At 39.8% G+C, this 23,832-nt stretch overlaps 1 protein-coding gene across 1 annotated transcript; it reads left to right on the forward strand.

Moving 5' to 3' along the window:
* The first annotated feature begins 3,663 nt into the window (after window positions 1–3,663).
* Window positions 3,664–9,651, forward strand: slc25a28 (solute carrier family 25 member 28). The gene is made up of 4 exons (XM_086259547.1): window positions 3,664–4,183; window positions 6,401–6,629; window positions 7,417–7,473; window positions 7,876–9,651. The coding sequence occupies exons 1-4, from the start codon at window positions 3,839–3,841 to the stop codon at window positions 8,424–8,426; spliced, it is 1,182 nt and encodes a 393-aa protein (XP_086115673.1). The 5' UTR covers window positions 3,664–3,838; the 3' UTR covers window positions 8,427–9,651.
* The last annotated feature ends 14,181 nt before the right edge of the window (window positions 9,652–23,832 follow it).

Here is a 23,832-nt window from a genome sequence, read left to right on the forward strand (position 1 = left end):
AATTCACTGGTTCACTTGTTTTGAATGTTTTTGCTGGGCATAAATGTGATAAGCTTAAAAACAAACAAACAAGCAAAAACTATGAAGCTACATTCTCTGATTTCACTTGGATATTTTAAAGGTTATGTTCATTTATCTCAAACTACTATTGCAAATGGTTTTTTTTCTTAATTTGTGATCATGTATTATCTATTATCTATATGGTTCTTTGTAAACAGGTCTCTCTTGAAAAATAGATTTTGATCTCAACTACAACCTGGTTAAACAAACAATTTAATAAAAAATATTAAATATAAAGTCTTTCTTATACTGACAGGCAGAACTTGGGAATTTGCAAAAATCAGATTTTTTTTAGTATGTAAAAAGCTGAAAGGATTAAATAGATTAATTTAATTTAATTTAAAAATTCAATATGAAAAGTATGATAATCCAGAAGTGTCATCAGTCTTGGCTGGTTTGTGGCTGTATTTGAGTTATCTCACTGTACGGGCTCACATTAAGAGCTTTAAGATGAGCTCTTAACACAGAATAGTTTCCTAGTGCTGCTGTTGAGGATGTCATGTTGGCCTAGTGGTTCATTCACCTTGCATTAATGGGATAAGAGGCCATACATCATGCTATGAAACAATCCAGGGAGTAAATGGAGCAGGAGAAGGAGATCTAAGGAAGGGAGGGTGTTAAATGGTACAAAAACAACCGAACACAGCAGAATATAAGCAAGTTATCTTCTCATCTTCTCCATATAATTTTGATTTTTGACTATGTTTTGCTTAGACAGTGTAAAATAATTCCTGAGGTTTATATAGATTGTGCACTCTCTTGGTAGGGGAAATGAAATGATGTGTTATGGTGATCTAGAGTTTCCCGCTAGACCTAACATGCCTCTCCCCCGGTGTATTACAGTAGCATTAGTTTCATGGAAGAGAAATGATCCAGATATGCTGTCTGCTTTGTTTTCCTTTAAGGAACGTCTGCGGTAAATCATCCAATCAACCTTAACTAGATCAGAAGATCAAGGCAAGAGATTTTCTTCTTGTAAGCAGAAATTAACACTTCATTCCCCTTTGTCGGCAGAAATTTAACACTGATGCCCTTAGAGGCTCTCCCAGGCAATAAAGGAGAAAATTCAATTATGCTATAACTGCTCCGCACCAAAACACAATTAGCCCATTTTATGGAAAAAAAAAGTGATTCATGTGCCTCCAGGCAGAGTGGTTCACTAGTGAAGATGTTAGAGCTCTCAGCATTTACAATAATTTAATCATAAACTACTGTCTCAAAGCAGTCCATGAAGGTGGAGAGTGAGTATATGACGTTCTTTTACTTGATGTATCAAATTAAAGACGCTTTTAATGTTTATGATGAAGTTCACTGTTAATGAACAAGAAAAGCAGAATCAACTTTGTCATATGACAATAACAAATATTCTCTTTATTACCCTGTCAATAATTTACAATTTGTAATTTTTCAAAGAAGGAAAGCCCTGTTTTCACTTTAGTCAATTTTAAATGTGCTAGAAGAATCAAACTTACTTATTTTAGAGTTTGGACATAAAAACTGATCGATCGATCAATCAATTGTTATTACATACGTAATGGTCCAGAATTAAAGGGAAACAAAACTAATAAGAAAATCACAATGTCAAAAACACAAAACAAACAACATTAAATGAATGAAATCAAATAAATATTGATAATTTTCTTGCAAAAATGCAACAATTGCTGTTCTCCCTCAGGTTGCCCAGTCAAACGCTCAAAAGCTGACATTTATCAAAAAAAAAGTCTGTTATATGCTAATATTTGAATTGTTTTTGCAACTTTATCATTTTGTGAAATGGGATAAAGAAATTGTGAACCATTCAATAGTGTTACGGACACTACAGATTACTAATCTGCAACTACTAAATGTTGCAGTTAAACCCTGTAAACTGTAAACTTTTGGCAAATGTCTTCATTTCGATATACAAATAAATGTTAAGTAACACAACCTCAATTTGGATATTATCTTGGAATAATGGAAAAGATGATCATTTCCACATTAATATTTAATGGAAAGCAAGTATATATAAGTGAAAGTTTACTGAATATCAATTTATTTGTACTTAAATATTGTCTATTTTAAAATCTGACATAAAATTGAGTAAAACATTGAAATGCTTCTTATTCATGTGCACAAAACCATTATGATGTTTGCACATCATTTACTGTTATGGACACTACAGCCTACATGCTGCACATAACTCCACACCACAAATCTGTAACATCATTTATCCCTATGCTCGCAGCAATGTCTGTAGAATGGGATAAATATGTATTTTAAATAATTAATTGTGGTAATGTAATGTGTCTATTTTCTGTTGCATCACTGAAGTCATACAGTCCTGTAGACAAAGTTGACAACTTCACACATAACATTTTGATATCAAAAAATATACATAATCAAGTGATATGTGCCCTACATAATATGATCATATAATAAACAATACGTTCTTAACAGCCTTATGTTTCATATGACATTATAACAATTGCTTAAAAAGATTAAAAATTAGCATAGATTTGCAAAAAATGGTTTCATAGTTGGTAAACATCCCATGCTTGATATAATCCAGCCTACAAAAGAAGCATAATTATCACTACAATCTTTTTTTGCACATGGAAATGTGTTACAGAATAATTTGTAGGGTATTTGCATATATATTAGTGCTCTCAAAATTAGTGATTAATATTATTATTATTATAGTGATTATTGTGTAGGTCAACTATGGGATTGAATGGAATCCTGTAGGTTGCAGCATGTGGCCTCTGTGGTTTGGGTTTATTCAAAAGCATCCAACAGACACTGGTGTTTAGAGGCTGGGTCAGCCCCTCTGAGGTAGTCCTCAAGCAGTTTTTGCAGGGAGAGTTGTGGCTCTTGCTTCTCATGATGGCCACAGCCACCGAGGACTATCATTTCCATAGGGATGTGTCTAGTCTCCAACAATTCGGGTAGGTGTTAAATGTCAAAGTGACCTAAGTGGCATGTCACTTTGATACTAGAACTCAAAGTTTTCCAACAGAACACTGCATTGTAATGAGAAGATCAATTACTTCTGAACCTTATCAATGATTGGTGTGTGTTAGTGGGCTGAGCCTCACATGGACATTTTTTAAGCACTTTTAACACAATTCTTGTTATTTAGTTCTTTATGTCGACTGTTATTACATACACAGTCTCTTCAATTTAGCAAATAATACCGATCTAAATGTTCTTGTATCCTATCAAAAGGTTTTCCAGTATTTTTTAAGAGAAGAAACACAGATTGCAGTTTGTATTTTAGACAACACCACAAATCACACTAGGACAGCAACAAAAGTGACAACAAAAACTGTGAAATAGTGACCCTGGCCCATTTATCTTGTAATCACGCGTGTCTCGGTTTGCTCACAGCCACTAAAACATTTTGAAGCTGACCTACAGTGATCTTCGGGTCTTTTGATGGCTTGCACAGATGAGCTACCATGTAGCAACACCTCAAGTCAAACGCCACATGACCGGATTTGAAACGCTCATCAAAATCCAATCATGAGGGGCATGGATATCATCCAATGGTGTGAGGAGTACTTGGCTATCGTAACCAATCAGAGATTGTTTCCTCATCGCGGCCTGTGGTGGGGCTCGCTGTGCGTTTGCCGTCACGGCCTCCCTTTCCTGGCTCCCGCTGCTGTCAGGGGTAGAGGAGGGGAGGGAATGGTGTAGCAGGGAAGTAACTGTGAAAGCTCCCCAAGGGAATGTAAAAGTTTAAGGTCCACGACCAGCCGTGCACGCGAGCCAGAAGACTTAACACATCCCCTCGTTTCTCATGGAAACAGATGGATTTGTGAGGAGGCGTCGGATGACAGCGGAGACCACAGCGAATGATCCCGGGGTTGCAGGAGCCTCTGCCGGGGCAGAAGTTCGATGGCTTGGGGGCAGATTCTGGGGAGTTTCAGAAAGTATCGTGGGAAGCCTGACACCCCGGATCGGAGGGGAAACTGAAATACAGACTATTGATTTGATCCGCAGTGCACAAGATGCACAGTCAGAGGACACTGAACCGGACTATGAGGGTTTGCCACAGGGAGCTTCCACTAGCACCCACATGTTGGCTGGAGCTGTGGCCGGGATAATGGAGCACTGCCTCATGTTCCCCATCGACTGTGTTAAGGTAGCACGGCTCACTGGCTAACCAGCAAAACCACAACTTTCTGTGATTGTTGAATGCTTCGTCTCCGTAGTCCCTGGTGTGGTCTGGGGTTACCATTCATGTAGCCATCACGCATATTAGCATAGCCCATTAGCTTGCTCGCTAACCCAAACACGCCGCAGAGCTGGCTGCTATGAGGACAAGGTCAGTCGGCTCAGTTAGCGTTTAACAGCCGTATTAGCTTATTTGTTAGCATGCTGTTACAGCGTCAACCTGAGTGCGAATAACGTAATAAGTTGTTTAGCCGCCATTCAAGTCAAAAAGGAGTAGCTTTGTGTAACTAATAACGTAATTATCAAATCAGTCTGCTGTCAAGAGTTTCAGCGGATGTAATGTTACGTAACTGCACGTTTGTGCGAGCAAACGGGGAACCACTTGCTTAATAAAGAGGTGTTAAGTTAAAGAGAATGAGTCAGCCATTCCAAAAATAACAATGGAGGAAATGTGTACTCTGTGTTTACAAAAACAAGTTGTTCTCTCTTGCAACTTACGCCCTTCCGGCTTTGACTATTACAAGATAGAAGACAATTTGCCCCTTCTCCCCCCACAGTGGAGCAGCTGCTTTCCCAGAAACCCAGTGAAAAAGCTGCCTGGCGCAGCAGAGCAACTCCCTCACTCATCCCCCCAAAAAAGATATTTTACTGCATGAATCATGCAGCTTCAGTGAACCAAGATTTGTTTTATTTTGTGCCACACTGGCCCAAAGAGGTCATTGTTACAGCCAAGAGGAAGGCGGCCACAAAGTGGTTTCAGGACACTGAGCTGTGTTTGGCAGGCAGAATATCGCCACTCTCACTTCATCCGTGTCTTTCACCTGTAGCGCACTTAGGCCAGTTACAGGCCTGAACCTGGATGAGGGCATTTTTATTTTTTTATTTGTATAGTTTCTTTTGTGGAACTAGTGTAGCTCAGCATTTTCCCAACCAAGTCACACATGAGATCTGGCTAATTGAAATGCAGCAAAGTGCAGTCAGGGAGTACCAGCACACTAAATACTGGACACCCTTAGTAGAAGCATGAATTTGTTTACATATTAGAAGTAAAATCATCAAACTTTTTTAAAAGTAGTGTTTAGTATGCATTTAGCATTAGAATTGTATTTTTGCAGAGTAGCTATACCAAAAAAATCTTTCCCTCGCGCACATAAGCCTTTCTCTTAAGTACTGTAAATAAAGTTCTGAATAGGCTGGCATTTAGTCATTCTTGTATCGTAAATCCCAGTAATTTGCTGCGGCTCTGAAGAAGTGTGCTACACTTTAGAGTATTTGACTCTCTAGTCAATGAAAAATGAAACCCAAAACAACCCTTTGTTGTTTTTTTTCCTCAAAGAATGGATGGACTTGTTACGGCATAGCATTACAAAGGTCATTGCTTTGTAGTTATATAACCACAGGCTATAGATAAACAAAGCAAACCTACAGCTGGTGAGGACTCCACACATGTGTATGTGTCACGACAATGAGTGACTGAGGATATTTCAGCCTCTTTGCAATACCCTGCTAATACTACAAGTGTGTGCACTGACTTTGTGTGCAGTATGCTCATAGCATTGCTCTGCAGAGCTGTGCATGGACACAGTGGGGTTTAAGTTTGTCCATTCAGCTGGAAGTTTGGTATTTAGGAGATTATGTTGCTGTTGGTGCCTTGGAGACAGACACAATCATCTAGTCCACTCATGCAGCCTTCTATAAATATCACATACTAGGTGATTTAAACATTAATTGTTTGCTCTTGTCTTTTAATGTGTCTATATAATCGATCATCCACCTGTGTGTGAGCGTGTGCAAGGAGGAAAAGAGAAAGGTGTGTTTCAGGGTCAGTGGGAAAAGAAGCTTAGAGGAAGTCAGCTTATGTCCCTTTGTGACCCTGGAGCTTGTAACTGCATACTTCCTTGTATTCATTTATGCATGTACACCAAGATACACCCCACACAATGTCAAATACCTCATTTCCCTCATTTAACCCGTCATTCACAATGCATTCTATTCAGAGCTGTCTTCATTGTCTTCTTAGGCAGACATATGGAACAAGTTCAATTATGCATTCTATCCTATTTTTAGATCAGAATCAGGTCAAACGCCGCAAACATATCGCTTAATTCTAAGTTAATAGTGGACAGGATAGTGGCACACTCTGCTCACGTTTCTATTTGACATCAGAATGCCATTTCTTTCGCAGACACGAATGCAGAGTCTTCAGCCCGACCCTGCGGCCCGCTACAGGAATGTGATGGATGCTCTTCGCCGGATTGTAGCCACAGAGGGAATCTGGCGGCCATTGAGAGGCTTGAATGCAACAGCTATTGGGGCGGGTCCTGCCCATGCCCTGTATTTTGCCAGCTATGAAAAACTCAAAAAGACTCTAAGTGATGTGATTCATCCAGGGGCTAACAGTCATTTGGCTAATGGTACCATAAAACATCCATACACAGTTTATGTTATAAATTAATAGATCGTGTATAGCAATCTTAGCCATGAGATCACTGTAACCGGTTGATATTTAGGACTTTCCCGACTCAAAGAGTGTTGCCAAATGCCCTCGTCTGTGAAGCTGCTGACTCAGCCTAATCTGTGTGCTGCCTGACCAGTCCAAAAAACCCCTGGCAGGACATCAAATCGGATAAACGCTTTTCATAGCTACAGTTGTATACTGTAAAGAAAAGCCAGGGACAGCTGTCGGCCACTCAGTGGCTTCAAGGAAAGTTAAATAGTGGATCGTGTAAAGCTAAGCCATCTCAACTTAAAAAAAAATAAATAAAAAATGTCAGCCATTACCTTGTTCTTCCTACACTCTCTTTCTTCTGTTTCAGTTTAATGGGAGGCTGGGTAAGTCCTCTTTCTCCCATCTCATCTACCTTTTTTCCCCTGTTAGCCATCTTTTATTAAGCTTAGGCTTCTGATTGAAATCCCTCAAATGAGAAATAAGCTGGCTTATCCACTAGGTGTCTCTCTTTGCTTACATTTTGCTTTACAAACCATGGTCAGAAATGTTCTTTTACACCAGCAGTTTATTAAATTTCCAGAAATTCTGCTGTGAGTTGCTGTTTTGAGCTGGAATTTTAAAAAAGCATAAGCTGTGCCGAGGTCAGATGGGTTCTGTTGCAAGTGAAAATTCTCTTCTGCAGTCTCTTCTAGTTTCCTATTTTGCCGTAGTTATCTGAATGTGTAGTGACTTCCGAAGTGTGTTTGTTTCAGGAACAGCTGGGTGTGTGGCCACACTGCTTCACGACGCAGTCATGAACCCAGCTGAAGGTAAGGGCAGCATTTTGAGAGTTAAGATGTGTATATATATATTTTTTTTCTATTTCAAAACAGCAGTTTTGGGTTTCAGTAAGGAAACCTACAGGTGCCACACCTGGGCCAACTATCTTCACATGTTGGCCGCAGCCCTGTAGCTTCACATAGTCACTTTCACAGCTGTCTGTAGACCACCTGCCCAAACATGTCAGTAGAAGGACACTGGTCTGAGCTCATTTGCAGCTGTTAGATGGCTTGCAGCTGTCTGAGGAATTACATACTATGTCTTTGTATATGTTGTATGTTTATTCTCTTAAGGATAGCTTTACTGCAGGTGATGGTTTCCTAATTTTTCGTTTCTTTTTCCTTGTCTTTCCACCTTTGCGCTACCATCTTTGGACACCATGTTTCCCTCAGTTGTGAAGCAGCGAATGCAGATGTATAACTCGCCCTATCGCGGCGTGTTGGACTGTGTACGTGCAGTGTGGCAGAAAGAGGGCCCTACTGCATTCTACCGCAGCTACACCACCCAGCTCACTATGAACGTGCCCTTCCAGGCGCTCCACTTCATGACCTACGAGTACCTTCAGGAGCTGTTAAACCCTCACAGACAGTACAATCCCTCATCGCACATGTTGTCTGGGGCTTTGGCCGGAGCGATCGCAGCCGCAGCCACCACGCCTCTGGATGTCTGCAAGACCCTGCTCAACACCCAGGAGTCTCTAGCCCTTGGCTCCATGTCTTCCGGCAAAGGAGCCCACAGACACATCTCAGGCCTGGCCCATGCCTTCCGGACAGTATACAGGCTGGGCGGCCTGCGGGGCTTCTTCAAGGGAGTCCAAGCGAGAATCATCTACCAGATGCCCTCAACAGCCATCAGCTGGTCAGTCTATGAGTTCTTCAAGTATGGACTCACCAAGCACCAGTACAACAAGAGGAGAACACAACAAATGGAAGCTGAGATGTAGATGCCTCTGTGGTGTAATCTACTCTGAGCTCTTTCTACAAGGAGATATTAATGTGCACATAGTATCTCACTAAAATCCACTTCAGTTGTCCCAATCCCATTCAGACATAGCAGATAAGAAAGACATCCTCAAAGGCAGTTTGAGTTGATATATTTCTTTACCACTCAAGAATAGATATTGTTTAAGTCACAGGACAACACCGTGATGTAAAAGCGAACCAGCTGATCTGGAGAAGTTTTCAAACTAGCATCCTTTGATTCTTGAAGCTGAGGCTGTAAGGAGTTCTAAGCTGAAAGAATAGTCAGCAGGGGGCAGTAGTGTTACTTTGTTGCCTCTAGTAGTTCTGTAGCTTTGCTGTCCTAGAACTGGATTTTTATTTTTCCCATCCAGAGTTTGAGTTTGCAAATAACTGACTCATCATCCAGATCCCTCATAACAGACAGAGCGTTCAGTTCTTAATTCAGCATCTTAAGCAATCAACTTAAAGCAAGAACATCTACATTTATTTCCTGAAAAGTGTCACTGTCCAGAAACCTTGAGACAATAAACCAAACTTGGCCAAAGCTGCAACTCAAGTTGAGAGAGAGTATGTTTTCCCCTATAAATTAACTTGAGACTCCACAGATTAGGAAAGAACATCTTAGTTTCTACAGATTGAGGTAGCCCCCCTTTTTTTGCAGGCAAAGTAATTAAAAAATAGTGAATCTACTTTGTTTTTTCAAATATCAGTGTTAACACTTTTGCTTATGATTTAATTGGGCAAAAAATACAAACGTTTAGATGCTCCCAGGTGTCAGAATTGTGTATTTAAGTAGTTTTTTGGTCATTTTGATAACTCAAATCTTATTTTATTTCCAGAACATATATTATTGTTTTCCCTAATTCTGTAATTAGTCACGGTCTACCTGTTTGGCAGAGGACAGCTTTAAAAAAAGAAGAAGAAGACCTTTATGTGCATTAGCTGGCATTAACAGTCTTGTAAACAACAGAGCTTCATTGTTAGTGCTCAACAGAAAAGGTTGTGTACATTATGCTGTATCCAAAAGAGTCTCAAGAGGCTAGTTATACAACTGTACCCACACTGAATACACTTTAATGCAAGCTGTCATTCTTATTGATTGATGTCTGATTGTTTCTGGCACTGAATTGCACTTGTGGAATAAAGACCCAGCAGTCGGGCTCTATTCACTGTTATTAAAAGGTGGGGAGCCCAACTTTCTTTAAATGTTTTATTTTTTTCCCCGTGTGTGTGTGCACGCTTTGCAAGAGAATAACTCAATACAAAGGTGTGAAGCTCATATTCATGGACCACACACAGCCCACTTTTATGTTAAGTGGGTTGGAGCAGTGAAGTCCTTACATAAAACCAATAAATGAGGCATTTATTAACAAAAAAAAAACTGAGAGAGAACATGGTGGTAGGGCTCCATTCACCTTCTTTTATTGTGGTATGGAAGCCCATAGCTAATGTTCTTATCAGTAAGAACTCATAAGTAACTGGAAAGCTCTCATGAATGTATTCTTAACAACTTGTAACACAATGCTTGGTGCCATGCTCCTCTGAAGTTTACATACTTTGCGGAGCCATCTGTTGGGCCAGATCTTCGGTGGAGCCATTTCTGGCCTTTGGGCGATATATTTGACACCCCAGACTTAAAACACTCTTGCAAATTCACCAGTCAAAAAAGTAACAATTGCCATTTTACTCTGTATAAAAGATCCAAAGCGTTTGTTTACCTTTAGAACAGAAAGCATAGAACGGGGTGGATCAAAAGGGAGGCGAAGCCTGCAGCCACATCTGTGCTGTCAGAAACACATGGTAAGTTTGTGTGTGTTTGCAGGTATTTACTTTTCATCCAGGGCAGGTACAGTTGTTTTGTCTTGAGCACAGGTGCACATTTCAACTTTGACCCCCTCAAAACTGAAAGTGCAACTTGAACTTGTGAACACGCTGGCTGAATTCAAACTGCTGGAAGAGTGAAGGTTTGGAATTTGGAAGAAAAAAATATAAATAAAAGGGTGAATGGTGAAGACTTCGGAGATGGATCATATTGATTATGCGGAAGTCTGTGTCGAAGTAATGGTCAGTTTTTAAAAATCTGATGGACGCAGACACAAACATCAGATTTTGATTAATATTTTCAAAAAGCAACATTTTACTGTAAACTTTAATTACCTCAAGTACACAGAAGACATCGGCGTAAAAGTTGGGAAAAAAACTCAATAAATAACCGTATGTCATGCATGCTGTGCTTCAAGACAGGTATATGTATTAATGCAACAAAGGTACATCAGTCACCATGACTCATGAGTTATTCATCATATTCACATTCATATCTTCAGTGTCAAGTCTGCAATTCATGCAACAAGCTAGAAAAAACATTCTGAAGCAGTGAATGTTTATTCTGTCATTTTCAAGTGTTGTAATCCTGATGGACTAGTTTTAATAACTTTGTCATGAAAGTAAAAATATTGACAATTACAATAAAGTTCAGTTCTTATTTTTTTTCATGAACCATAGAAAACAACAAAAAAGAAATTAATATGATTAGTTACTCATAAATCATAATGTCTGAAATTCCATATTTGTTCCATTCATTAATTTGCTTTTGGATTAAATCATATATGAAAATTCTATTCTACATAAGTACGTAATTCCTGTGAGTAATTCATGTACATTACAAATACAAATGGGAAACTCAGACTTGTGACTGCTCTTTTAATATCTGTCAAGAGATTTTTGTAAAAGTGTCAGTTTGACATCACAACATAGAATCAGCTGAATTTAATCAGAACTATATCAAATCAGCTAGCATCTTCAACTTTGTTGTTGATCAATCAGGTTACAAAGTTGCACTCCAGTGTTCTGTAAATCTGCAGACTGTGACGAGGGTGCATGTCTGCACCCGGAAGAAGCTGTGAACGGATGTTTTACTTACATTTGCAGACTTTTAATGATCAGCAGTCTTTTGATGTAAAATTGCTTGACTTGGTCCCATTATTGCTCTTTTGTACCGATATGAAACAAATGCTAGATAAACAAAATCCTTTAGTTAGGAAACAGCATTTGGATGCATGCGTTTTAGAGTAGCAGGCTTAGCACTTGGTGATGAGTGACAGCTCCCCCACCTCAGTCTCTACACACACACACACACACACACACACACACACACACACACACACACACACACACACACACACACATAAACATGTTAGTCAGGCAGACACCTGTTCAAACAGGGAGTGTTAATGAACTGTTTCTGTTGCTTGGGCTCTCCCACTATGTCTGCATGCATGTACAGTCCACAGTATGTGTGGTCTGCCATAGCTTATCCTGCTAAAATTGTCTGCTTGTATCTCCTTCCCTCTCTCTGTGTGAATAAGCATGTCTGCTCCAAATCTCAGCAGTCTGAGAGGAGTAAACTATTTAGTCTGGTCATTTGTCTGCCTCCTTCTTACTATATTTGTGTGTGTGCATATGTGCACTTCAATGAAGATAAATGGAGTATGGTACTATGTATATTTATATGACATTAATCCATTATATGCCTGAATATTATGTGGAAGACTGCAGTGTCTCCTCTTCTCTTCTCTTCTCTTCTCTTCTCTTCTCTTCTCTTCTCTTCTCTTCTCTTCTCTTCTCTTCTCTTCTCTTCTCTTCTCTTCTCTTCTCTTCTCTTCTCTTCTCTTCAAGTAAATGAAATAAGGTAAAGCACAAAAAAGTGAGCTAAGAAGAAACCACTGTTTTCCCACTCTTGACAGTATGAGCCTGTGTTTTACTCAAGAATGTAACATGTAGTTATTGTTTACTATTATCTATACTGTGAATCTCATATAGGGTATATGTCTCATATTATAATTTTAAAAGTAGCCATTATTTTATGTAAGAAATATATGAAAGGGGACATTTTACAGTTTTTCTCAAATGTTAAAACACAAAAGCCAATCCTGTAACCCAAATGACCAGTAGTCTAAACACATTTACTAAATGTAGCCACCATATTCCAGTACCATAAACACATGTCACATGAAGACACAATTCACAAAACACAACCCTCTGTACTCATAAATCTAAACACATTTTTCCTTGCTAAAACACATGTTGCAAAACAACTCTGCTCATATCCTCAAATGAAAGCCCATGTGATGCAAAATGCTTGCCACAGTCACCAATCTTTGAACACAGGGAACACACCTGGCGTCATTCACTACACACAATGACTCAAAATTGAAGACACTTGTTGCTAATGCTGTACCCACATGTAAAAGCAAGTTCAGAGTGCACAGTATGCTGAAGGTTCCAAACAAACACAATGGATGAAGGCAGAGTCAGGGGAAGAGGAATCTGATGCAGAGGAGGGAGAAGAGCTGGCCCTGGAAGAAGAGGAGCAGGCCAATGAGGAAGAGGAGTTCAAATGAGAGGAGGAAGAGGAGCGACCAACGAGGAAGAGGAGAAGGCCAACATGGGAGAGGAGAAGGTCCAGGAGGGAGAGCAAGACAACCTCGCACCATCATTACGGACGAGATGCGAGCAACAGCTCAGCGACATGATGCCGCACAGTGATTGTGGTGTGTGTGTGGTGTGAATAACGTAAATAAAAAAACTTCACACCCTGTTCATGTTTTCAAGATTACTGTTGTGTGCAATAGATTCTGTTTTTGCATTGAGTTGTGTTACAGTAGTGTACGTACATGCAGGATTTTCTATAGATTTATACTACTCATATGAAACTCACAAATCTAAATGCCTAATCCTCTGCAGAGATCTACGACGATCCGTTACTGTATAGTTTCTAAAATATGCATTGGCAGTTATGAAACAAAGAACCTTCTCACAAATTGAGCATTGTGTTTTCAATTGTTTTGCTGTAGTGTGTAATGCTGTGTATAGTGTTTATAGTTTTGACAGCTTCGAGCTGCTCTCTTGGTGTGGGAGTTTGAGTTTTGCAGTGGGAAGGTGTGGTTGTGTTTATGTAGCTTTAGAGAAGGGTGTTGTGTTTGGACATTGGGGGACCTGGTGGTAACGTTTGTGACATGTGTTTTAGCATTTGAGAAAAACTGTAATTAAAAAAAAAAATCATGTCTCATTCTCTACATTTCTTCAGTTTGCTTTCATATGGGCTGTCGTTACATATAGCAAAAAACATTACCCACAGCCCTTGCTCAAATGTAATCATATATTACTATTCTGAAACTTCTTCCTCTTCCTTGTCTTCCTCATCTGCCTCTCGGACTGTTTCCATTCACTGCTGGTTTCAAATTTCAACACACCCTTCCAGCCTGAGCACTTTGAACTTAGCAACAAGTGTAAACAATTGTGAGTTGTTGGGTTTAAGAAATGACATCTGCGCAGTTTAACCTCCGCCTCGTTCGGCACTGCAAGTGAATCATTGTGCAAAAAATTGTTTTTAGACTTAAGAGTTTTGCATAGATCTGCAAATTCTGTCCAACTAGATGAAAGCAGGTTAATATTTTGTGAGTAACTTATTCATTCTAATCAGTCAGAATTTGAGATAGCATTTCAGCACTAAACATAAACATAATACGTAAACTGTATTATGGCAAGGTAGTGCAAACACATTTTAATCTATGTTATGACAAGAACAGCAGATAAACAAATCAGTGCAAAATCACTTAAAAAAATAGTTACCTCTGTGGTACCAAGGATGTTAATTATAGTTTTATATTGGCAGGTAATGGCATCTCAGATTGAAACCCCATCAGTGCTTCCTAGAGTTCAAAAAGCAAGCAGTCTAATAAGAGACCAATAAGAAAAAGAGGACTTATTTAAGCAAGAAACACAAGGGATGGTGAACTGATGGTATCTGCATATGTGGTTTTCATCATGGAGCATTGAGGAGGAGGGGATGGCGGGGAGATGGGTTTTGCTGGCCTCCACAATCACCTAACCTTATCCCAGCTGATGGTGGATTGGGATGAGTGTGCAGGAAAAATAATTGCTCATTGTATGTGTGAAGTCATTCAAGACTGCATCCTGTTGATGACATCATGAAGGTGGTCGAGAAAACATCAAGTCTGTGCAAAACCCTCAAAAGGTGGCTACTTGGAAAAACACACATCATTTTCTTTTTTGGATACTTTCTTTTTATTGTTTTTCTTTGAACATTATACAGGGGAGATAGAGGGTAACAATGAAACAGAACATAAAAATAAAATAAAATTCAATTCAATTAAAAAATAAAAAAGGAAGAAAAAAAAAAAAAATAAATAAATAACAGGTGAAAAAAGAACGTGTTGGGTCAACATGTTTCTACAATTGATCAGTTCTCATTATCAATGTAGAATAGAATAGAATAGAATAGAATAGAATAGAATTCAACTTTATTGTCATTGCACATGTCACAAGTACAGGCAACAAAATGCAGTTTGCATCCACCCAGAAGTGCTTTAGCCATGATATAGATATATTACAAAATATATATTAGCAATAATATACATATATAAATATATTACAGAAATGGATCTGTTTTAGGTATGAGGGTACAAAATATGGGTTTATTATGGGTATGTTATAATGTACATGGTATGAAGGAATGTTATGAATATGCTATAACTATAGGTATGTAGAGGCTGTAGTGGTGTACAAGCTATGTACAAGCTATGTACAGGCTATAAATATGAAAACTATACAGAAATATGAACTAGGCAAGTTATAAACAGTTGTAGAATTAAAATTTATCGTATTGTGCAGAATGTTTGTTTATGCAGATTTATACAGTAGTGCAGTTAAGATAAGTGAAATATGTGGATAATTTCTACAGAGGCTATATAAAGTGCTAGTGGTTGTGAGTGGTGGTTCAGCCATGTTATTATTGTGTGTATGAGGGTCCAGTTGTCCAATGTGATGGTCTTTATCCTGTCGAGTTTATGTAATCAGTCCATTTCTCCCACGTTCGATGGTGATGATCTTCCTGCGTCCTTATTCTATAAGTCAGTTGTTCCATAATTTGTATCTTGTCTATAATTTTGATCCATTCATCCTGCAATGGTGGGTCTATCTTGTACCATTTTCTTGTGATTGCCTTTTTACAGGCTGCAAGCATCATTTTCAATACGTATCTATCCTCTTTCAACACATTTCCCGTAATGACACCAAGATATAATAATGTACAAGACTTAGATACAGCATAACCCAGAATATTACCCATAACTAAATGAACATCTTCCCAAAATTTTGCGATCTTGAGACAGAACCAGAACACATGGGAATGATTCACATTTACATCTCCACAGCTTCTCCAACACAGTTGTGGTAATGAAGTGTGTTTGTTCCTAATTAACACACATCATTTTCATTTTTTGCCTATTATATGCTGGACTCCTTTGAGTTGAAAGTGAGACAACAGTAACTGAAGTTACAGAAGACCATCTTGGAACACAAACATGTCGAACCGTGAAGCAGCAGAAGACCACACTAGGTGTCACTCTCGTCAGCTAAGAACAGGAAACTAAGGCTACAATTTGCACAGGCTCATCAAAATGGGATAATAGAAGTTTAGAGGCTGATTCTATTGCAGAAGGAAGATTCAGCTAATGAGTAATGATGTCAGTATTGAGTTTGACAGCGTGGGCATGTAGAAATGATATAAAGAATATAGACTTGCAGCCTGAACAACCAGGAGAGTAGGGAAATGAGTGAATACAGATCTTCCTTACTGAACTTATGTTTAAGCTTCATATTGAAAAAAAATGTCTGCCTGGTCTGATGAATCTCAATTATGCTGCATCATTCAGATGGTCAGGTCAGAATTTAGTGTAAACCACATGAAGGCATTGATCTATCTTGCCTTCTACCCACAGATCAGGGAAGTGGTAGTTGGTGTGGAGGATATTTTCTTTATGCACTTTGAGCCCCCTAGAACCAATTGAGCATTGTTTAAATGCAGTACCTGAGTTTTTCTGTTGACTGTGTCCATCCCTTTGCAATCAAATGGTCTCCAAACCAATCAAACAGAGCCTCTCTAGGAAGAGATTCACGTAATGGATGTGCAACAAATCTGCAGTAATGGTGTGATGCTGTCATTTCAATAAACACCAAAATCTCTGAGGAAATTTTCCAGCACCTTGTGGAATCTATGCCATGAAGAATTGAAGCAGTTCTGACGGCAAACAAAGCTCAATGTGCTAGAGAGGTGTACCCAATGAAGTGTCCAGTGAATGTAATTCAAACTACTTTTTACACTTTCAGTATTTTATTCAGTGCAGAAATTAAAAATAATGCAAATACCTAAAATAAAAAGTTGTGTTCAAACTTGTCAGACTCGTACTTTCATTCACAGGCTGGTTTTATGGTGAGACTGAGCTCTAATAAATTGCTGAGTCAAAGATGGAAGTGAGAAACAAAACGCTGGATAACCTGACTTAGAAAGACATTCTCATGTTTGGCAGTTTATTTAAAATGTCAAACATTTAAGCGTTTACAAAGCTCAGCCTCTAAATAGAGCACTGTAATTCTGATAATATTGTGTACCAACATGATCATTAATATGTTATCACCTGTTACAGCAGTTATACACAACAAACAGCGCAAATTACTTTCACAATTACCCCTTTATATAGATACAGTGCTACACCCTTTACACTTTCAGTCATAATTAAGCCGAGGTGTTTACCCAGTGGGCGTGTGTGTGTGTGTGTGTGTGCGTGTGTGTGTGTTACACATAATGTGTAAGTGTGTGGTTTAGTAGCTGCTGTGCCCTAAAACAAACCTGGAGTACTTTCACTCCTGAATATTACCTCTGCTTTAAGGACATCTTGCACGACTGCTTTGACAACAAGGCAGACACACACACATTCATGCAGTTGTGTTTCTATTACAATAATTCACCATAGTGACTGGTGAAAAAGATTACAAAATGCTGAAGGGCTGGTATACATAACCTCCCTTGCACATTAGCGTAAGTCCATGTTTTGGAAACTCAAGCCTGCAGTCAAAGCCCCTTACAGCAAGCACCTGTGGAGCTGTGTTTTTACACACACAGTAACACGCAACAAGGGTATTAGGAGTGTGAACGCCTGAAGGACTCAGGTCCCCTACAAGATTTCTCCCTTAGTAGCTTAGTAGTCTTCTCTCCCCCTCTATTGCTCTTTGGTTGTTTCTCTTGTCAGATCTCTCTCCATATTTTAAGCTAAATCGCAACTGGACCACTCAGCATGAATTACAGGGTGATACAGGATTATGCCATAATGTCCACTTATTTCCACACTTGCCAACAGATAATAAATGAGGTGTGATTATGGTCTCTTCATCTAATTCGCTGGGATACACACAGACACATATAGTTTGTGATCTCACGCTCCTTGGGGGTGCTGCTGGATAAAGGAGCTGTTGCTGTAATCCCCTTGGCTGCTGCAGTCTCTCCTGCTCTAGGCAGATTTGCAGGGAAGGCAAGGAGCCAAGAGAGGAGGAGAAACCGGTAAAGCAGAAAGGAGCTAACATAATTGGTGTTAGTGAATAAAAGATCACATGATATCCATTTATGGCTGGCATAATTTGTTTAGATTGTTTTATTTACTGGCTTTCTGTAAAACCTGAAATCACTTTGCAGCCATGAACTGAGATGTTATCTCTTCTTTTATATCCACGGTTCTAGTAGAGTGCTAACCGGAGTTTCATAATCTAATTCATTTGCTAAAGTGATGCTGAAGCATTAACCCCCACCCCTCAGTCTCAGAATTTAAATCCACATGAGTGTAAAAATATAGTCACAAGACAAAGAAAGCACCCCATCTTTTAATCCTAAGGTTTTATGCACCTGCTGACTTGAGTTTGTTTTGTAACCACAGGACCTGAGCATGCTTACACTTATTGAGTCTAAAATGAACTCCTCTGTATGCCAAATGATCTCCCACATAGCAGCAACAGAATGGCTGAAAAAGGAGGCAACTAATCCAAACTAGTCCTCAAACAATGAGTGAAAAGGGGCCTTCACAGAGTTGTGCAAAAAATAACAAATAAATGAATAAATATTAACAATAATAATAAAATGCAAACCTCATTTACATGAAACAACAATGTAATGAAGAAAACTATTTACAACAATGTTACTTTGAGTTATTGCTTCTAAATTATGGAGTGTGCATAGTTTTCCCACACACAGATTCTGTATTGTGGTTTTGCTTTTGTTACACAAATAATGACGCAGTGTAGTATGTCATGTGTTGTTGATATCAGGTTGTATTGAAATAATTTTGAAACCTGTTAGGGACCAGGTGATTTAAAATGCTGATATTTAAAACCTTATTACCCTTATTAATTAAAAATATTAAGTCTTCGTTTGTGATATCAGCTAAAAGGGTGATCGTGGCTCAAGAGTTGGCAGTTCGTCTTGTTTGAGCCCCGGCTCGGACAGTCTCAGTCATTGTGTCCTTGCGCAAGACACTTCACCCGTTGCCTACTGGTGGTGGTCAGAGGGCCCGGTGGCGCCAGTGTCCGGCAGCCTCGCCTCTGTCAGTGCGCCCCAGGGCGGCTGTGGCTACAATGTAGCTTGCCTACACCAGTGTGTGAATGTGTGTGTGTGAATGGGTGAATGACTGAATGTAGTGTAAAGCGCTTTGGGGTCCTTAGGGACTGAGTAAAGCGCTATACAAATACAGGCCATTTACCATAAAATACTCAAAATTGCATTTTGATACAAACAGCAGGCTGTACCTAAAGGTGTCATGTTGGTGTTAGGTATGGATTGTAGATGAATCCAGACCTTTGAAGTGAGGTTTGCAGGGTGTTGGCTTTAATTACTGTAACACCTTAATGACAAACACAGCAGTACTGAGTGTCTGTTTATTCTTATAATAAGAGAATAAACGGACAAGACAGTAAGCGTAACAGACAAAATGTCAATGATAGCTCTCAGTCAGCAGGAATACTAAAAGGAATCCAGAAAGGACATGTGACAAATTTACTAAAGACAGTTAAACTAAAATATGGCACACACTCATTTGTCTTTAAATTGCTTGTATGCCAGATTACAAGGTGGTGTTTTATTTCTTTGAATGGAAGATGATTTGCAGTGCTGAAAATACATTTTTTCCATGAGGTTCTTGCATGTTCTGTATTTGGTCATTTGTGTTGTGCACACACAGCACTATGGGACAAAATCCAATGGATGACACATTCACTTTGCATAAATCACGACATTTTACAGTCAAGACATGCTTTAAGGTAAGGTTGAGGCTTAATTTGGGTTAAGGATAACGAGAGGTAGCGTCGGAAATAGGGTTAAGAGAAGTCACTGCATCCAGTCTCTATCCATCCATTCGCCTATCACATCTGTCTTAGGGCAAGAGGCAGGGTACACCCTGGACAGGTCGCCAGTCTGTCACAGGACCTGCAGTCTTTTCATTCAAAGTCTTTTCATTCACATGAAGCTCCAAACTGACAAGTCCCTATGCAGAAGGCTCTACAAATCAGCTCTAAGCTGGCCTCCAGTATTTTCAGTGCTCCAAAAAAATGGTAAAACACTTAAATGCTTCCCACATTTGTCTGATCAACTTTGTCTTGTTTAGTAAGACCCACATTCACCGGTAGCATTCAGAAACCTCGATAAGATTTGTGCCACAGTTTTCAAATTTCTTCAAGAAAACTCCAGCTGGAATATTGAGGGGTTTTTTGTGTTTACACATGAAAATACAATGAAGAAAAAAAGCCCGGATTCTTTAAACACAAAATCATTCCTGGAATAAATCCATGAGAACAGACATTTTTCGTCTCGCTTCTTTTTAGATGTTCTCACAAAGTTCCAAACATACCACTTTCAACCTTTAGAGACAAGTGACAAATGGTTTCTGGCTGTTTCTTGTTAACTCAGACATGACTCCAAAGATGGCAATCGGGGTGAAATATGAAGCACAAACAAACAAAATATCAACTAAAATAGCTCACAGATCACCAACTTGCTGTGCCAGTTGTGACTTGAATGTCTCCCATAGCATGTGTGTGCGTGTGTGCGCGTGTGTGTGTGTGTGTGTGTGTGTGTGTGTGTGTGTGTGTGTGTGTGTGTGTGTGTGTGAGCTATGAAGAATTGTGATATGGGGGAGACACAGCTCCTGTCATCACTTAAGAGAACAAGTAGGGGAGGAAACATTTTCCCACCACTGCAAGGATACAAGATGATCAGTGAAACGCAATAAAATGCTTACACATGCGCACACATAGTAACTCTGCAACTCTGTGGGAGAAGGTTGGAGAGAAAGACACACCAGCTGTTTTGATTCTGAGCATTCATACTCAGGGATGTAAAGACACAAGCAATGGGGCGATGTTGTGGGCGGCTTTGGCGTGCGTGTTAGTTTGAAACGGGATCCTTTTCACTTGTCGTGCAATAAAAGAACAACATGCAAGACTTGCACTGAATACAAAGCTCCTTGATAAAGCCAAGTGTTTACAGTATAGTAAAATGCCAGTGCTAATGGGCCAGAATAAGGAGAGGCGGGTAATCCTCCTACAACATGGAAGCTGATATTTTAAAATGAGCAACAAAGCCAAGATGTGTTATTTTAAAAAAAATGAATTCAATGGCCTATAAAAGACCTAACGATGCTTTGTGGAACGGTTCTTTGTTTAAAGATGGAAATGTATTTTTTGCCTCAGGAGGAATCCACCAATTAAAAACTTACTTTGCCATGCTTCTGTCATGATCAAAGCAAAGGCCATACACGCACGCATGCACGCACAAACACATGCACACACACGTGCACACGCAAACCCTTGGGCCTTTGGGAGTGAAGCCTTGGCAGGGTCTGATGAACTGCAGCATTGTTACAGATCACTGCAGGTGTCCAGCACTCTTTCTCCTCAGACCTTCCTTCTGCCTTGAATGTTGTGACAAATTCTGTGAATAAAAGGTAGTCGAGGTCATAAAACCATCTCGGAAACATTTTGGAAAAACACCTGCACAATTAAAAATTTCCGCTGCACAACAGATGTGCAACAGCTAATGCTTGCAAACTTGTGCATGCGTGTGTGTGTGTGTGTGTGTGTGTGTGTGTGTGTGTGTGTGTGTGTGTGTGTGTGTGTGTGTGTGTGTGTGTGTGTGTGTAAGCAACACAGGTGCAGTCAGGGACACAGGGAGAAACAACGCTCTTGCCCTTTGAACTTGATCTTGAAAAGAAAGCTGCTTTTGCTTCCTGTCAAATAAGCTTAACTGTTATGCCTTCAAGCTCTAGTCAGCACAAACTGGTCTGGCAAAAACTACAAGCTATTCATTTATTCACAGGAAGCTCTCAAACCATTTCAAAAGTTTTATTCACACTCTTGTCTAAAACAACTCCAGTGACAGCTATTGTCATTTTATAGTTTTCTTTTTTTGATTTGTGGTGTTGTACTTGGAAGATATTGTTACAGGACCGGTGACAATCATAAATTTTATCTCAGCTTATGTCCAAAAATGTTTTTTTCTTTTCTCACTCTCTGGCAAACAGCTCCAGGCAGGATCTGCCTAATTCACGTTGCATTCGTTGGTGTTTGTTGGGAAGTAGGCATATGATATCTAAGGGATGACACCTGGCCCCTCAAAACTTTAACAACCTGGAGGTGTAGACCAGGAAGTGGAGGAGGAGGGAAGCTTGAGAGCCCATAAGTGGAGCCCGAGTAGCTCCTTTATCAACTCGCTGATAGGAGACGACTGTGTATGTGTGTGTCAGAGCTGTTCAATGCTTTGCTTGTCTCTGCTTATCACCGCTAATTAAAACATTTGGATTCTTCTGGCTGGCTCTGGAGGAGTTGCTGTGTGTCTGAGCATGTGCGTGGGAGACATGAGAGCGGAGAGGAGTCAAAGGAAGGAAATGTTGCAGCTTGAAAGACTTCCTGTCCATCTATGGACAGAAGGGCTCAACACATACTCGCTATCAACAGCTGGCAGACATGCTGTTTCTGCAGAGACTTATTTAGAGACAGCTGTGGTTTCTGCATGTTCAGGCTAATATTCCAAAATGATTTTTATCTGTTTTATTATTTGTTACTCATCATATGTAATAGCACTTCATATCTAAATACATTAAACAATACATATATAATCTGTTCATAGAAACATAAATGCAACTGAGAGGTGCTGAGGGGCAAATCCATTTATGGTACTTGCTTTCTCACAAGCTTTACCTTTGCACTCCTACTTAACTCTCAGACCCTCATCCCTGAGCTATCTGTGTCTGTTCCTAATGGACACAGCACACACAAACACACACACACATACATGTAGAAACACACACAAACAATAAAGACTAGACCTACTTCCTTAAATATGGCCCTGCTCTTTATAAGATCTGGGTGGGCTCATCTCTGTATCCTTTCTAATCCTTGCCATGACCTCTGTCCCCACTCATACAAACACAGCGGTGGGGTAACTACATTTCCTAACACACAAAATATCCCTGATAAAATGAAACAAAAAAAGAGAGCACATTTTCATAAAATGCCAAACATTGGTAAGAAAAACAAAACATGCCACCTTCTTCCCAAAAAGTTGATTCTGTTCATCTGGACGTAGCGATTCGAACAGAATCAAGTTTTTGGGATTGTCTTACCTGGATGATTGAGCATGCATCAAAACATCTCACTTTCTTACGTTGCTGCGTGATCACGTAACATAACGAATTTACCAGTATGCCAGAGGAACAATGAGGACTGATTATGTGGAATCTGCTCAAATTGTGCAGAAAGGTGTCATATCTAATTCCTTTTGAAACCACGAGGCCTGTGAGTGCTGATGTGGTTGCCCTATGATGGATGGGCCTTCCCCTGGGGTAGCTGATGTCTTTTGGCTTTACTGTAAATGTTTACATTCCTACTTGCACTGATGCTATCTGCTAATAGTTTCTGGGACAAGCCTGAGGAAGCCTGAGGAGTCCTCTGGGTGGGATTATTTGCTGTGTGTGTGTGTGTGTGTGTGTGTGTGTGTGTGTGTGTGTGTGTGTGTGTAAGAGAGAAAGAGAGAGGAAGAGAAAGACAGAGACCAGGTCAAAGGGAAGCAGATCTGTCTTTATACTTGGGGATTAACCATGACCCCTCTCTTTCCTGAGTCCTGGCCTGTGCCTCCTTGGGGGGGGGGGGGGGGGGGCAGCGCATTAACAGCACCTCACTGCTGCTCCATTTTCTTCCCAAAGCAGAAAAAGACATTTGGCTGTCTCTGACAGTACAATCACCAACTGGCACACTCGTGAGAGGGCAGCCTCTCCCAGTCTCAGTGTGGCGTGAGCTCTAAATCCGTTCATTTCACCGAGAAGTCTCGGTGCCAACAGCCGTTATGTGACCGTGGTATTGTTAAATCAACAAGGCCCTTAAGAAAATAATTCCTATTGCAATAGGCGCATCGGAAATGCATGCATAATTGCTGCTCAGGAGCCTTGTGAGAATGCTCTGTCAATAGATCTGTATCTTAAAACGCAGCCT

This window comes from Aulonocara sp. 'chitande type north' Nkhata Bay, linkage group LG13 (assembly GCF_057382095.1).
Source record: "Aulonocara sp. 'chitande type north' Nkhata Bay isolate Kocher_YH1m ecotype deep benthic linkage group LG13, A_spYH_male_GT1.1, whole genome shotgun sequence".
NCBI lineage: Eukaryota > Metazoa > Chordata > Actinopteri > Cichliformes > Cichlidae > Aulonocara > Aulonocara sp. 'chitande type north' Nkhata Bay.